At 48.7% G+C, this 16,144-nt stretch overlaps 1 protein-coding gene across 1 annotated transcript in view; it reads left to right on the top strand.

Moving 5' to 3' along the window:
* MED12L (mediator complex subunit 12L) overlaps positions 1-15,629 on the top strand; it is a 101,930-nt gene extending 86,301 nt beyond the window's left edge. Inside the window, exons 30-45 of the mRNA XM_069023875.1 lie at positions 216-377; positions 1,326-1,437; positions 2,594-2,683; positions 2,890-2,999; positions 3,342-3,477; positions 3,986-4,147; positions 5,036-5,398; positions 6,308-6,464; positions 7,546-7,757; positions 9,897-10,101; positions 10,536-10,806; positions 12,160-12,778; positions 13,458-13,477; positions 14,223-14,236; positions 14,313-14,546; positions 14,926-15,629. Coding sequence (XP_068879976.1) covers positions 216-377; positions 1,326-1,437; positions 2,594-2,683; positions 2,890-2,999; positions 3,342-3,477; positions 3,986-4,147; positions 5,036-5,398; positions 6,308-6,464; positions 7,546-7,757; positions 9,897-10,101; positions 10,536-10,806; positions 12,160-12,778; positions 13,458-13,477; positions 14,223-14,236; positions 14,313-14,546; positions 14,926-14,972 — 2,914 coding nt within the window. The 3' untranslated portion in view covers positions 14,973-15,629. The remainder of the gene's footprint in view (positions 1-215; positions 378-1,325; positions 1,438-2,593; positions 2,684-2,889; positions 3,000-3,341; positions 3,478-3,985; positions 4,148-5,035; positions 5,399-6,307; positions 6,465-7,545; positions 7,758-9,896; positions 10,102-10,535; positions 10,807-12,159; positions 12,779-13,457; positions 13,478-14,222; positions 14,237-14,312; positions 14,547-14,925) is intronic.
* Positions 15,630-16,144: the final 515 nt, after the last annotated feature.

The raw sequence follows: 16,144 nt of genomic DNA, 5'->3' as shown, positions 1-16,144 counted from the left end.
CTGAAGGTTCCTTCTATTTACTTTTGATTAACAATAAATGTAGTTGCTATTCTTGAACTTTCTGCACATGAGAAATTGTGACTGCTCAGTCCTCACTCGTGACTCCAAAGGTGTTGTGTCATTGCTTTACTGAGGCAGCTCAGTCTTGTAACAGTTAAAACTGGTTACAAAACTGCATGGGTACTTTGGCTGAAGTAAGTTTTTTCTGCTCCTAGTTCCTCTGAGCGGCAAGGAGTGTGGCTGGTGGCCCCCCTGATTGCAAAACTGCCTACCTCAGTTCAAGGTAGGGTCTTGAAAGCTGCAGGAGAGGAGCTGGAGAAAGGGCAGCACTTGGGGTCATCTTCTAAGAAGGAGAGAGATAGACAGAAACAAAAGAGGTATGACGTTGGGGAGCCCCTGCACACAGAGCTGAACGGTGTTTGTGAAGGAGGAGTTTACTGAGGACTGGATTTTGGCCTCACAAAACGTTATCAACCCCGGAGAGGGTTCAGGTGTTATTTGGTCTGACAAAATACCATTGGTTTCAGAGGAAGAAATGTGGCAGCTTTGTAACCCACCTGCCAGGGGCTATTTTGCAGCTTGGTGATGGGAAATGTTAGAGATTTAAAGGAACAGTTAGAGCACTTGTTGTCTCTTCCCTTGCGTGGCTGTAGGAGATTTTGCTTGCTGTTAAGGTCCCACCATTGTCATGTCACTTGCTTCCTGTTGGGAATTCAGCTTAAGCTCATCTCCAGCTCCAAAAGTGTGAGAATTTTAATTACATAATGGTTATTGATTTTTCTTCAGTAAAATATTCTTCCACAGTGACTGAAATGTTTTTGTACTTTGTTGGGGTCTAGTATAGCTAGACATTCTATTGAATTAAGTCCCTGCTGGAATTTTAGAGTGAGTCAGGCAGCTTTTGTTCTAATCAGAGCCTTTAGGGGAAATTTCCTTGGGACTTACTTCAGACCGCTAACATGGATTAGAAACTTTAGCTGTCTTATCGCCACCAAAATGACATCCCTGGTTAGTCAAAGTAGTCTTGAAATAGCCTGCTGTGCTCCTGGGCCAGGCCTTCAGGTGTGTGGGCAGTTCTTGCTCCCTCAGGACCCCCCTGAGCTGGGGGATCTCAGTAACAACTCGTGCAGCTGGGCTGGCTGGGACTCTGCCTTCCCGGGAGAATGGTCCTTAATGCCTCTGCCAAGGCTTTAATTGACTAAAACAGAAACAGATGCAGCAGTGCCACTTAAGGGAAAAAGTGTAGACAAAACAAGGAAGGGAGTGAGGATGGGAAGTACCAAAATAACTTTACTAATGAAGTGCTGTGCTTGCTTCTCCTAAAGCATGTCCCTGCTGAGCCAGCAGCCTTTCCTGTCACTGGTACTCACTTGCCTTAAGGGTCAGGATGAGCAAAGGGAAGGGCTCCTCACATCCCTGCAGAATCAAGTTACTCAGGTAAGACAGGCACAGAACCATGAGCACCCTTGGTCAGGTGTGTGTGTGTGTCAGCAGTTCTATGTGTATATCGTGGTGTAAACCCAGAAAAATTACAGCGGTGTGCCAAAAGGAGCAGTCCCAGGAGGGGAAAATGGGGAGGTGTTTGCTCCTCTTTTGAGTGTGAATGCATCTTTTCTCCTAAATTTATTACAGAGAGATGTAATGAACTGGAGTCTGATTTCAGTTCTTTCTAGGAAAAACAATAAAGGTGTTAGTCCTGAGAGCATGTCTTCCCAGTCCCTTGCTTGATCCTGGAAAGTTTTTATAAGTTTAAAACTGTCCTTCTTTAGGAAAAAACAGCACCCTCTCCAGCTGGCACAGATTAAGAGTTTTGCATATTGTAAAAAGCAACATTCCTGGCCCCAGACTGGCCCCTGCCTGCAGCTCTCCTTTGGGTCTCTCGTGCTTACTCACAGCCTCTGCTCACAACTTCCTGCTCCCACCCACTCCTGCTCCAGCCTCCAGCAGCTCCTTCAGACTGAGCATATCCAGTGCCCAGAGCAGGGGGTCATGCCTCTTTTCTCCCAGTGTAGTTTCTGTGAGCTGCTGTGACAGTGGGAATTGGTACCTGTGGGGCCGTTATTTCCCATATTGCCCCTCAGCTCAGGTCCAGCTGTGACACAGCTCCACATCCCAGGGAAATTAATTCTTTTGATGGTTTTTTCCGCTAGTTTCTGCCACTTGGGTTTTCATTTCATTGTGTGGGTTGTCCCCTGATTTGCAGCTGGTCCAGCTTCCTTGAGTTTCTGTCATTTCTCATCTGGAGATCCCACCAGCTCCTGTTGGGAAGCTGCATCCAGTGCAAGAGATTTATTGACTCACTGGTGGTGAAATAGTGTGATTCAAGCAATATTGCTAAGAAATGCATAACAAAGCTGGTTGGGTTTTTCCTGCAACAGGAAGATGCAGTCACACAAATGACAGCAGATCATCAGCTCTTTACAAGTTAGCCTTTTCTTCCCATCGGTTTTCTTAGTCTGTTCTAAGCCTTAAATAACGAGAAGGATAAAGAGGTCAATAGTCTTTTATGATTCCTTATAGCTAAAGGGCCACAAATACTTAGAGGGAGAACACGAGAGGAAGAAAACAACCTTAGTCCAATGCTTTCTCTTAGATCCTCAGTAACTGGAGAGAAGAACGGTACCAGGACGATGTCAAAGCCAGGCAGATGATGCATGAAGCCCTGCAACTGCGTCTCAACCTGGTAACAAAACTTGTGGTTATCCTGATGTTATGAAAAGATGCAGCAGCTGCTTGGGAAGAGGTGGTAAGGAGCGAGCAGCTCCAAGTATCCAGCTCCCAGGGGACTGGATAACTATTTTATTCCTAAGTGATCCCTGTGCCAGGGGAGCCAAGGGCTGTGTGCTGCTCAGGTGTGCAGAGCCCTGCTACCTGTGTGCTGTTTTGCAGGTGGGGGGCATGTTTGACACGGTGCAGAGGAGCACCCAGTGGACCACAGACTGGGCCCTTCTGCTCCTCCAGATCATCACCTCAGGGACTGTGGATCTGCAGACCAACAAGTATGTCTGCTCTGTTCAAACAGCCAGTTCGTGTCCTTAGAGCTTTAAGCTTAGGTTGCATGCATGTAGTTGTTACCTTTTCTATCCTGTTACTGCTTGAGTGGGACTTAGGGGTTCTCTGCTGGCCTGGGGGGTGGGGGCACCTCCATTTGGGAAAGCACTGGAGCCTTTATTAACACTCCTTCTCAGCTGAGCATTTTCCCAAGCTGGACTCTGTAATTCTTACTGACTCTGTGGGCAGTTTGTGCTGACGAGCTGCCTTTGGGGCCTCTGTCATGAATCAGATCTCTGGATCTCCTGGCAGTCATAGTTCCCCAGGGTAACACTTGTCTTTACTCCCAGTGAATTGTTCACAACCGTGCTGGATATGCTGGGGGTCCTCATCAATGGGACGCTCGCCTCGGACCTGTCAAACGCCTCCCAAGGAGGACCTGAGGAGAACAAAAGGGCTTACATGAATTTAGTGAAGAAATTAAAAGTAAGTGTCATGAATGTCATTTTCAGCATTTCCTTTGAATTGCTTTCTGTGCTCATCTTCTAATCCTGTCATTCCTAGTGTCTGGGGAGGCCTCTTGGAAAAAAAGGAGAGACTGGAACATTCCTAGTGGTAACAAGGAGAAATAGAAGAAAATAAAAATACAGGAATGTGGGTGTGGGAAGAGATTCCTAGGATTTTCTTCATATTCAATTAAAATTGGGAACCCTGCAAGACACTTAGTTACTTTTATTCATATTTGGGACACTAAATTTGTATTATGTACTTTCTATGTTGCATTTAAAGAAGAGATGAAAAGAAAACTTGTGTTCTCTAAACAAAGAGAAAAACCCAAAAACCTTGCAAAGCCACTTGCTTAAATTTAGTAAAAGTACTTAAAAAAAAAGGAAATGATTCATGCAGAAAGTGGATGTTTTCTAATAGTGAAAGTCGTGTGTGTTCTGTCCCCATCTGTGTCTGTGTCTGGCTGACGGGTGTCTTTGCTCCCCAGAAGGAGCTGGGGGACAAGCGCTCCGAGAGCATCGACAAGGTCCGGCAGCTGCTGCCGCTGCCCCGGCTCTCGTGTGACATCGTGGCCTGCGAGCCCACGGGGTCCCTCATCGACACCAAGGGCAACAAAATCGCAGGCTTTGACTCCATTGATAAGAAACAGGCAAGAGCAAATGTTTGGCTTTCATCTCACTTTTGCCATGAGTTTGAAGTGTGGGACTGCAGGCGGACAGGCACAGCCTGTGCAGTGCAGGTGCTCCTGGGCAGGATTGTAGGAGCCCTGACAGAGCTGCTCGTGCCCTCTCAGTCCCCACAAAAGCTGCAGCCCCAGCACTGTGGTCCCTTGCACAGGTGGGCTTTTTGTGGGCAGTGCTGCCGGCACCCGAATAACAAGTTGGCAAATAACACCTTTAAAAACAGCTGCAAATGACAGTGTTTGGCACCAAAAGCGTTTGTTTTTCTCCAGGAGAGCTGGAGAGGGGCTTTGAACAAGAGCCCAGAGGGACAGGACAGGGGAGGGCAGGGATAGAGGGGATATTGGGAAGGAGGGTGATTAGGCCCTAGGACTGGTTGCCCAGAGAAACTGTGAATGCTCCGTCCCTGGATAATTTTTTAATGTGAATTTATTTAAAAGAGAGGGATAGTTTGGGTATAGAGCTTTTCATTCTGCAGAAGGGGTAGGTGTGTTTTGGTGATACAGTGCTTAGGCTTCCTCCCCTTATTTGAATGTGTAAACTTTTAGCAAGAGATGTAGACTTTTATTCTCAGATCAGCAGTTTTTGATAGATATTTGTCTTTTCTGCCATGTATGATATATCAATGGCACTTGAGACTTTTAGCATGTCTATAAGCAAATGCTACTATAAAAATAGAATTGCTTTTCTTTAGTGGCAGCCTTGCACACAAGAGAAAATCCCGCTGGTGTGCATTTGGTGCATTTTGTGGAGGGGAAACATCCTTACTGTTTTTTCCTGACTCAAACAGTGATGTACAAAAGCAAGTGTATTGTTCAGCTTCCTTAACTCCTGACTTCCCCTTGATTCTGAAACAGGGTCTTCAGGTGTCAACCAAACAAAAGGTGTCCCCTTGGGACTTATTTGAAGGTCACAAAAATCCTGCCCCTCTCTCCTGGGCATGGTTTGGGACTGTTCGTGTTGACAGGAAAGTGATCAAATACGAGGAGCAGCAGCATCTGCTGCTGTGCCACACACACCCCAAACCCAAACCACGGAGCTACTACCTCGAGCCCTTGCCCCTTCCTCCAGAGGAGGAGGAGGAAGAGCCCACCTCACCTGTGTCTCAGGAACCAGAAAGAAAGCTGGGAGAGCTCTCAGATCAGGGAAAGCATGCCACAGATGATGAGAAGAAGGCAAAGGGCAGGAAGCGGAAGTCAAAGTCGAGCTCCAGGGCTGAGGTAAGTGGTTGGTGCCCGCACAGAAGCTGAAATACCTCCCCAAAGCTCCTGGTGGTGTGTGTGGTGCTGCCTTTGGAAATGGTTCTGCACCTGGAGGAGGGAGTCCCAAGCGAAGGGAGGGAATGGAGATGGCCAGGAGGAGGGTGGATTTCTGTCAAGCAGAAATTCCTCAGTGTGGAGGAACGTGCTGAGCTCAGGACCTTACACACTGTGTGAAATGCACCAGAGTGGATCTTGCTGACTGTTACGCAGGTTCTGTATGTGCTTCCTCTTGTTTGAGGTAGCAAACTGCATGTGCCAGTTTCTGAAATGATTCCTGTTCACATTATGTTGAGACCAAACATGTTGGTTTAAACCCAGGTCTCATTCAAATGGAAACCAGTTTGGAAAAGTCTCTTTCATACAGATAAACTGTCCTGCTGTGCAGTTTGGTCTGGTGTCTGAGACACTTTCCCTTTTACTGGGGTTGGGGCTGTGGATTCCTGAGCTGAATAGTCACTTAGAGCAGTTTGAAAACATGCCTGGACCAGTGTGGCCAGCCCTGGTGTGGATGTGCTGGTATTCCCGCAGCATCCAGCTGGATTGCCCATATGGTATGGTTTAAGTAGCTGTAATTTTAAGATGATTTTCTGGCCTTTTTGATGTTTCAGTGGAGTTCTTCATGTTACTTATATCCTGACAGTTTGAGCTGTCCTTGTACTCCACCTGACCATGGCCTGGAGAAGGTAGCTGCTCTTGAGGCTGGGATGTGCCTGGAGCTGTCAGTGGGAATTGCCACGTGGAGTTTACATCATTGCCAACAACCAGGACCTGTCTCTGTCTTTTAATAATTCAGTAGGAAAATGGGCATTATTTACAAGTTAGTAAGGTATGAATGTCATTAACATTTCCTTTTGCTGTGTATTTTAGGAATATGCACAGGCCAGCTTATACAGAGTGCCTCCCGCCTACCCCCCGCTGCCGTCCCCGCTGGCTCACGCAGCCCCCCTGGCACTGTGGGGGTACAGCCTGGGGGGGCCCCCTCCACAGCCCAGCTTCTTCCTGCAGAGCCAGCCCCTCGCCCCAGGTAGGTCAGCTGGGAGGGCACAGCCTGGGGACTTGTGACCACATCCTGTTTCTCTCTCTGACGTGGGCTGTGTCTGCCTGCGCCATTTGGTTGGTTCCTTTGTCAGCTGTGGGTTCTCAAAGGGCTTTTCTGCTCTCAGTTGTATCTCTGTCTCTGTTGAGGTGTTGAGCTTTTTGGGTGGATAAACCAGAACGAGCTCCTGTGGTGGCAGTGTCAGAGAGCTGGTGGGCTTCAGTGAGGAGTGAAGGGAGAAAGGGACAATTAAAGGAACAAAGACCCTTTGGATTATTTCCTCTTTCATTCATACCAAGACTCATGGTGGGTGATTTGCCATCTGCTAGATGTAATGAATCCACAGGCTCACATTTTTTCAGCATTTCTGATATGTGCTTAATTTTCTGTAGGATTGTCTTCTCTCTTCCAGTTAGTGAATTGCAATTTCACAGCGATTTACTGGCTCCAGAGGGCAGCACTTTGTGATGGTTTGAAACATTATTGTGACTTCTCCAAGCAGAAGTTTAAAAGTTTGGTTCCAGTTATAAATGTTAAATATTTATTTCTGAAGCTCCAAATACAATTAATCTGTATTATAACTGTGTAAAGTCTTCAGAATATACCAGAGAGTGGCTAAAAAGTTTAAGGGAATGCTGCTTTTGAAAACAAACGTATAAAGATTACCTTTTTAAGTCTGACAGAGAGATACATGGCTTTTATCAAATTGCAGAGAGTGCATAAACTGCTGCCATCTCATAAAATGGGCTTGACATATTAAGGTGTTCATATCAGGCTTTTGATCTGACATGTGACTTTGGTTCAGCAGTAGTAGCGAGGTGCTTTATGTGACATGGAACATACAGCAGCCAGCAGTCTTTGAGCTTTTTCCATTCTCATTTACAAGCAGCAGTCTTCGAAGTTACTTTGCCCATTTATTTTCAGGTCAGAAATCAGGTTTAATCTGGACTGTGCCTCTGCAGAGATGCATTTATCATCATTATGTGGAGCTGATGGGTTCGCAGTGCTCTGTACTGCTAGCACTCGTAGGGAAGGCAGAAGATGCATTTTTGTTTTGGGTGGTTTTCAGGTGGTTCCAGGCTGGACCCAACAGGCTCCTTTGTGCCAAGCAACACGAAGCAAGCCCTGTCCAACCTGCTGCAGCGGCGCTCGGGCTTGGTGGTGCAGCCACCCTCGATCCACGGGATCCTCCCTCAGCAGCAGCTGCTCCAGATGAAGCTCCTGCAGCAAGAGCAGCAGCAGCTCCTGCGGCAGCAGGCACAGGCACGGGCTCTCCAGCAGGTTTGTCCAACCCCTCAGCCTGAGGAGCAGCACAGGGGGTTTGCATTGTGCGGGGGCTGTGTTCCCTGCCTGGCTTGCAGTGGGGAGCCAGCTGATAATTACGTTGCAATAATTCCCCAAATATTGGCTAACCAGGGCAAACTGCCTTTAAACTTCATTTGGTGTCTTAGTCCCTTTATTTTTCCCATGTTCCAGCATTCTCTGAGCCCGTCCAGGTGAGCTCTGTAACGGTGCTGCACAGCCCCAGTAAAACCCCCAAGCTGAATCGTCCGTGCTCCTTGTGCTGTTGCTATATTCTTGCCTGTCCTTTTCCCGCAGGATGTCTGTAGTTCTGCTGTATCCCTTCAGGATGGCTTTGACAACATAATGGTAACCACTCAGAGACCATGACCTTCGCTTTACTTTCCTTTCACCCAAACATGCATTCCTTTCACCACTCAGGCTGCACTCTGCTTCTGATAGTGACACTGTGCTTTGGGGCCGCTCACTCGGGACCGCAGCAGCTGCATGGGGGACGCTGCAAATACACTGGTGCACAGGGAATGACTTTCACCTACAAGTATTTCCAATAGCTGCATCACTGGTCAATTTTTTTCTCTTCTCATGTGTTTCTTGCTGTGGAAGATGAGAGGAGCTGCAGGATGTGCCCGAGGCTGTGACTGTGTGAGCATGGCTGAGTGTTCTACGCTGACATATTATTATGGGAATAATCAGGTCTTGTTACTTCCAAAAGCAGTAACAGCTAACACTTACCTACTAAATCATTGGCTTTCATAGAATTCAGTTTTTTTCTGGGAAAAACAGTGATGCTATGAAGTTTCATTCCTAATATCCATGCCGGAAAGCTTTCCAGATAATAATTAGCAAAGCTGTTCTAGAGTTGGTCGCAGGACTTTGGTCCTTTCCCAAGGAAACTGCCACACTGTTAAAAGCCCTTATTGGTAAGGCAAAGCCAAGTGTGTGTTCAAAGAGGCTTTGCCATTGACCCTGATTTCTGTATTTCCTACATGTGCAGTCATTGCTGGTGTTACTGGGGGCATGTCAGAATGGGGGATCCATCTCCCTGTTTGCAGTTAATTAGGCACACTTGGGTTTGCAGCAGGGACACAGGGAGGGTTCTCCAATCCTTATCCAGCTTGTAGCCTAAGTTGTGATGCTGCTGCTTGCAGTGTGTTATCAAAGTCACTTTTAACCTTAATTTATACTTCTCTGTTGAGATATCCTGGCTGGAATGGCAAAGGCTTTGTTGGAGGGCTTGGATTTGTATTTGTTTTTGTGGGGAACTGGGCAGCTGCAGGGAAGGATCATTGCTGCTTCCAGCTCCTGTCACTGGGTTTTTTTGGTGGAATGGTTTTAAAAATGGCCAGCTGTGCAGCATCCCAGTCACACAGGAAACACATGGTTTGATTGTATCCTGGCACATTCTAATTTGCCAGGTTTTCACAATCTGTCATGAAATTAAGTCTAACAGTGAAATTCTTTTCTCTTTTGTCATGCGTCAAAACGCACTGCAGCAGTTGTAGTTGAAATCTTTAAATGATTTGCCCTTAACTGGGCACAGGTACTGAGGTGATTTGGATGGACAATCAAGGCTGGCTGCTGATCTTGACATGGAACACGTTCCCAGCTGCACTGGTTGGAGCTGGAGCTCCTTACATTGCCCATACTGGTGTTTGTATGTCACCTTCAAATTCATCAGCACTCAATCAGCATTTTGCCTGCTGCACCTGGGGAAGCTGGGAACCAGGTATCCTGAGTAAAATCCATCAGCTGGGTGGTTATATCAGAGATTGTGCCTCACTGAGTTTCCTGGGTGGTTTAATGTACTGGCCCCAAGACAGCCAGACTATTTCTTTTCTAATCTTTTGCAAAGCCCCATTTAAAGAGTCTCTGCAAGCCCTCTGCAGTGGAGGGCTGCCTGCTCCTGGCTGCAGTGTCAGTGTGTCAGACACCAAAGGTCAGTGCTTCCACCTCCTGTGAGTAAACACAGTGCAGAAGTTCAGCACTGAGCAGTGGTGCTGTCCTGGAGGAAGTGGTTGTCACTCCATGACTCTTTAGGACACAATTTGGTGGGGTTTGTGTCCAGAACCAGACTTGCTGCAGGGGTGGGGTTGTATCTGATGGTGCTGTATCTTGCAGGGGCAGCCAATGGACCAAGCTGCTGTCTTCATTCCCCAGGCTCAGCCCCTGTCCCAGCTCCCGCAGTACCCAGGGCTACAGCAGGCACAGGTACTGCCTCATCCCGTGGAGCACCTGCATGAAAATGCTGATGGACAGATCTCCTTCCCCATGTCTGCTCCTCTGCATGTGGCCTGGGGTACCAAGGAGGCCTCCTCCTGGGATGGTTATGGTCTCTGCATGCAGTAGCTCATGAACATTTTTAATGTGGCCACTTCCCAGTTTTTCTTGATGCTGGGAATGGCAAGCTTACTTCAGCATTAAGCCAGATATTTAGCCAGAGATGGTGATAGCAGTAAGTCTTTTTTATGTCATGATCATTCTGGTACTTGGGATTTTGGGGAGATAGGAGGAAAATAGAGGTGTTGTGGATCAGAGCCCTGCTTCTACTCAGTGCCTCTTGGGAAAGCAGCACAGTGTAAGTTCCATTCTGTACATGTGACCATGTGTGACCATGCGTGTGTGTGAGTGTGACCGCGTATCAGCTGCCTGACCCCACAGACAGAGGGGGTCCCGGTGGTGTGGGGGATGTGTGGGGCAGCACTGCAGCTCCTTGTCCTGCGGGCTCCCTGTCCTCGACAAACGCTGTCTGTCCTGCAGCTGGGCTGTCTCCCGTGGGGCCCGCTGCAGTCAGTGCTGTGTTTTCCTTCCTGCAGAGCCTGTCCCCCGGCTACCCCCTGTGCAGTGGCACGCTGCCCATGCAGCAGCAGCAGCAGCAGCAGCCCGGTGTGGGGCTGGCCCCTGGCGTGGGGCTGGCCCCTGGCGTGGGGCTGGCCCCCGGCCCTGCGCTGATGGAGCGGCTGCGGCAGGGCCAGCACCCCGGGTACCTCCAGCAGCCCCCGCCGTCCTACGGCCCCGCGCCGGCCCCGCGGTGAGCACGGGGACAGCGAGGGGAAGCTTGGTTTAAAATAAAGTGTATTCATAATAGAATCAGAGGATCAGAATGGTTTGGGTTGGAAAGGACCCTAAAGACCATCCAGATCCAACCCCTGTCGTGGAACACCTTCCACTAGACAAGGTTGTTCATTAATCAAAATGAGGTTAATGGGTCTAATTAGCAATTAATATCCCTTTCTCTACAATATCCCACTGTTTTCCCCTCATTTAATTTTTATTTTGAGTTGATCTTGGCACACCTTGTTGTCCAGTTGTCCTGTGTGTTTGCAGAACATAAAAATCCATTTAAAGATGGCTGTTGGATCCTATTTCCCTACAAACACAGATGTGGGATCCATATTATACAAGCATGTGTGTGGTACTAAACAGTCAATACTCCAGGTTTGCCAAAGAGTCTGTAGTAAAGAAAGCATAAGACCAGCTTGGTAGAAGTCTGTCAAAGGTAGTGTTACAGAGCTGGCAGAGTGGAGGAGTTTCCATTGACAGCCTGGAATCAGATTTCTTTTTTAAGAGCCTGAAACAGTCCAACTAATGGTCCAGCTCTTTTGTCATAAACAGAATATGGTGTGCCATGTCTGAAGCTGTGCAATTCTCCCTCAATCTCTGTGGGTTTTTTAATGAAATCAGCATTTTTGGAGTTGTGAACATTATGTATGTGCTGCAATAGTTACCGATCCCTTAACGTCTAAATTCTTGCAACCCCAGATATCTTAGTAGTATTCCAAATTTTGGGTTTGCTTGCACCTCTTCGAAAAGTTTGGCCTTTACTTGATTGACAGCCTGGTGTGCAAACCTTCAGGGTGCCTTGCATCAGGGATATAGCAGCCAACCTGGATTGCCTTGTCTGTGCTGAGCTAACCAGCTAAGCTAAATTGATGATGTAGTTAACATTTTTCAGTATTTTAGAACAGGACTATTTATTTCAGGGTTTTTCAGTGGTTTAGAAAGTGAAGCATCTACTTGTGATGGCTGATTTTCAGTTACAGTATTGGAATGCTGAGATGTTTTGAGCTGGAGAACCTTTTAGTGGAATTGCTTAAGCTCTAGAAACCCACCTCTTTTCCTAGCAAAGCAAGAGCTGAATGCTTGGATCTGTTCCTGTTCAGAGGAACATGTTATTGCCTACATCAGTCACTGGGCAATAGTATGGCACAGCTCTATTATGCAATGTTTTTCAAAGCATTCATACTTGGAAAGGCATTCTTCCTGTGAACTCTAGCATCTTTTAAGTCTGTGGCAGTCAGATGTCACAACTATAGTTGAGTTCTCGCAGACTGTGGTGCTCTGCCTGTAAATGAGGTTTAATCCATTATTTTTCCCCCATCAGACTGAGCCATCAGCCTTTGCAGCCCAGTTCCCTGGCTGGAGGGGGACTGGACGCTGCCTCGGCCGCGGGGCCGGGCTCGGGGCAGGTGCCGCCGGAGCCGGGCAGGCAGGGGCAGCAGCAGCCGCGGCACCAGCGGCTCTTGCAGGTGAGCGCTCGGCCGCGCTGGTGCGGGGATGTGGCGGTACAGGGGTGTGCGAGCACCTCGGTAGCCGTGAGGGTGTTGCACACTCGCTTGCACGTGTCTGTGAGTCTAAAGCTCCAGAGCCCCGCCTGCCTTACCTGCGTGCGGACATCCATTGCTCGCCTTTGGAGCCGCCAGAAGGGAGCTCTGGACGTACGTGTCAGTGCCACATCCCCGGCTCCCGGCGGCCCGGGGCAGCCCGGGGCCTGTCCCTGTTGTGTCACCGCCGCCTTCTCCCAGGTGCATCAGCAGCCGGGGCAGCAGCAGCAGCATCAGCAGCCGGGGCAGCAGCAGCCGGGGCAGCAGCAGCAGCAGCCGGGGCAGCAGCCAGGGCAGCAGCAGCATCAGCAGCAGCAGCAGGCGGGGCAGCAGCAGCATCAGCAGGCGGGGCAGCAGCCAGGGCAGCAGCAGCAGCAGCAGCAGCAGCAGGCGGGGCAGCATCAGCAGCAGCATCAGCAGCAGCAGCAGCCGGGGCAGCAGCAGCAGCAGCAGCAGCAGCAGCAGCAGCAGCAGCAGCAGCAACAGCAGCAGCAGCAGCAGCCGGGGCAGCAGCAGCAGCAGCAGCAGCAGCCGGGGCAGCAGCAGCAGCAGCAGCAGCAGCAGCCGGCACTCGGACTCCCGCCCGTGCGGCCGCAGGTGAGCAAAGGCGACCGGGCTGTGCTGGGGAGCGCTGAGGGGAGGGACGGGGGGGCTCTGTCCCCCGGGGACAAAGAAGTGACCCTTGGCCACGTCAGGTGCCGGTGGCTGGCACTGCTCCCGGTCACCGCGCTCGTGCTGTTGGTGGAGCACCTCTGCTGCCTGGCAGATCCGCCACGGCCAAACCCCTGCCATGTCCCATCACAGGGGACTGTTCCTGACTTGAGGCCTTTGGTTTTTAGGCTGTACTACTAACAGGCTGGGGGGGAAATGGGGTTTATTGTTTTAAGATCCTTTTAAATTAAATCGTTAGTAATAAACCAGAGTTTCATGAAGACAGCTGAACAAACGGAATTACTTTTGAGACACGACTTTCTGCTGGATTGGAGCCTTTGATGGGTTAGGGAATGACTTTACCCAGTAATTGTCACTGCCAAATCCTTTTTCAATCTCATTATGCTTGTTTCCTTTATTTCCACAGTTTTTCCAAACATATTTAAGGTAGGTGGGGATAACTAGGAAAAGTTTGCTTTAGAAAAGTAGAGAAAATACAGTAATGCTGAAACTGCAGCTTCTGAGTTTACAAGCATTAATCTTAGATAATTTTCATCCATTTTTGAGTCGAGCTTTTTTTAATAGTTCTTATCTCTTGAACAAACTGATGGGAGAGTGTCCCTGCAATGGGCACCTGCCTAGTGAAGACTCCTGTGCCAGCACCTGCACAGCAGAAGGTGCTGTGGGTTGGGTTTATGTCCCCAGAAAAACCTGGTGTGCTGGGTAGTGCCTTTGACTAACCTCAGCAGTTACTACAGCCTGGTAGCCAGCAGATTACACAACACATCTTAAGTGAAGGATTTGGTTTCAGAAAGGGAAAAGATGCTGAAGTCTTGTAAAACACTGAAACTGCCTTCAGTAAGCATGAGGTTTCGCTGAGCGAAGCTCGGGCGGTTTCTGTAGCGCCCACGGAGTTATTAGGGTACTGGATTACTCCAGTTTTATTCAGCATGTCAGGTTTCCAAACTGCATCCTGTATCCTTGTGCAGAAGAATCACTTAATTAAAAGCATTAAAAGCATGTGCATTTTCACTGGGTCTAATGAGAAAAAAAAAAAAAGGGGATTTAAGAGACAGATCTGTAAAGCTGAGAAACCAGAGATGGATGGTAGACGCTGAGTTTGGGGTGCTGCTCCCATTGTGCTCGATGCCAGAGCCACAGTGGGGCTTCCCTGAAGCCTTCTCTTCTGCAGGCTGAACACTCCTGGTGGGAGATTGCAGGGAAGGAAGAGATGAGATATTCTGAGAGTTCTCAGGGTGTTCCCTGTGTCCTTGCTGTCCAGGGCACCTGCCTGCCCTCACTGGCCTCCCCAGCTCCTGGCCACTGCGCCGGGGCAGCACAGCTGAGCACCTGTGTTCAGGCATGGAAGGATTTGTTACCTGCCGTGGCTCAGGCACTGAGGGATTTCTTTCACCTTTCCCACTCCCACTGCAGTTCCCAAGGCCAGGCTTGCAGCAGACCCAGCAACAGCAGCAGACGGCGGCGCTGGTCAGGCAGCTCCAGAAGCAGCTCTCCAGTAAGTGCGTGTGTGCACAGACACATGGAAATGTGTCTGAACGTGGAATTGTCTTTCTGGAGACTTTCTGCCTGTTTGCCTGCTGCTAGAGGTACATGGAGGTCGTTCACCTACTGACAGCTGGATGGATGTCCCAGTCCTTTTGGTGTGGCACCAAAGCCCAGTGCTGGGCCACCGTGTGGTCCCCAGGGCAGCCCTGGGGCTGCAGCTGGAGCCCACCCGCCTTCCCCAGTCCTCTGCAGGAAAAGTCCCCAGGGAAGTGAGTGCCCCTGACCTCGGGTGGATGAGGGATTTGCTGACTGCTGCTTGCCACTGCTGCACCAAATTCAGGTGTTCTTCTGTATTTTGGTACAGTCACCCCTTTTTCTTCCTCCACCAGGTAACCAGCAAGGGGTTAGCCAGTATGGGCACCCCCCCCACTTCTGACCACGGTGGGAGTGGACGCAGGGGATGTTTGTACTGAGGAACAGGACACTGGAAATTCAATGCACTAGTCATTGCTGGACAGCAGAACATGAGTTCTCTCCTTATTTCCATCATTATTTTTTGTGCTGCAGTTGATGTGAATATGTAACAAGGTTGGGGGTTGGGTTGGGGTTATTTTTGTGTTTAACTAGATTTCAGTATCTGGACTTTTGTGGACCTATTTGAAGAATGTTATGGCAGATTTTATGAATTTGGTTCTTTTTAGGTCCTGTTACTTTCAAAGAGGACAAAGAATGCAGGATTTATTTATTTGTGGGAAACACTTTTTTTTTTTTTTTTTTTTTTTTTTTTTTTTTTAAAGAAATGCACTGGACCAAACTACTGAACTAAAAGGCACTTCTGATTCTAGCCTAAAAGTTAATTTGTCCATTAAAATGTTCACCTCTTTCTTCGTTGGCAGAACAAGCATTACTTTAAATCATGTTTATTTGACTGTGATTTTCATATGCACTTTACAGAGTTCTTTGTTTAAAGTACCAATTCCTCTTGCTCTTACTGTGGGAAGAAGGTGCTGAAGTGGGTTTATTGCTTGTATTAGAACTTCTTAAAGTTTACATGAAAAGCCACAATGTAATGTTAATAAACCTACTGGAAGTAGCAGTGGTTGCTCTCTGTTGCCTTCCCTCTGAAGCTCTCAGGTGAAGGTCCCCAGGGTGCCTGTGGTGACAGGGGCTGAGCCTCCAGGTCACCAGGGAACCTCCGAGTGCTGGCAAAGCCTCACAGGAGGTGAACCCCATGTCCCACCTGATGTCATCAGTGCCAGATCTCATCCCAGCTTTCATGCACAAGGATGGAAGAGCCCCCACGTCCTTCCCGCAGTTTCAGCTGTCCTGGAGCCAGCTGCCCTTTGGATGGCATCGCCTCCTGTTTCCTGTGCCAGCTGCCAGGGAGGCACGGCAGGTATTCCCCATCCTGGGGGAGGCCTTGGCTGGGTGAGGCACTGCATCATCAGCTGAGTGCAAAACAGGCGAGCTATCAACCAAAATCACCACAAACAAATCGTGGTTATTCAAACTTGCGCAAACAGATATCATTTTGCGTGTGTTGAGAGTTGAAAAAGCAGAATGAATTTATTACTATTTTATGTCATTTAGGAGTTAGTCTTTACAAAT

This window comes from Aphelocoma coerulescens, chromosome 9 (assembly GCF_041296385.1).
Source record: "Aphelocoma coerulescens isolate FSJ_1873_10779 chromosome 9, UR_Acoe_1.0, whole genome shotgun sequence".
Taxonomy (NCBI): Eukaryota; Metazoa; Chordata; class Aves; order Passeriformes; family Corvidae; genus Aphelocoma; species Aphelocoma coerulescens.
This window is presented reverse-complemented; position numbering and strand designations above follow the sequence as displayed.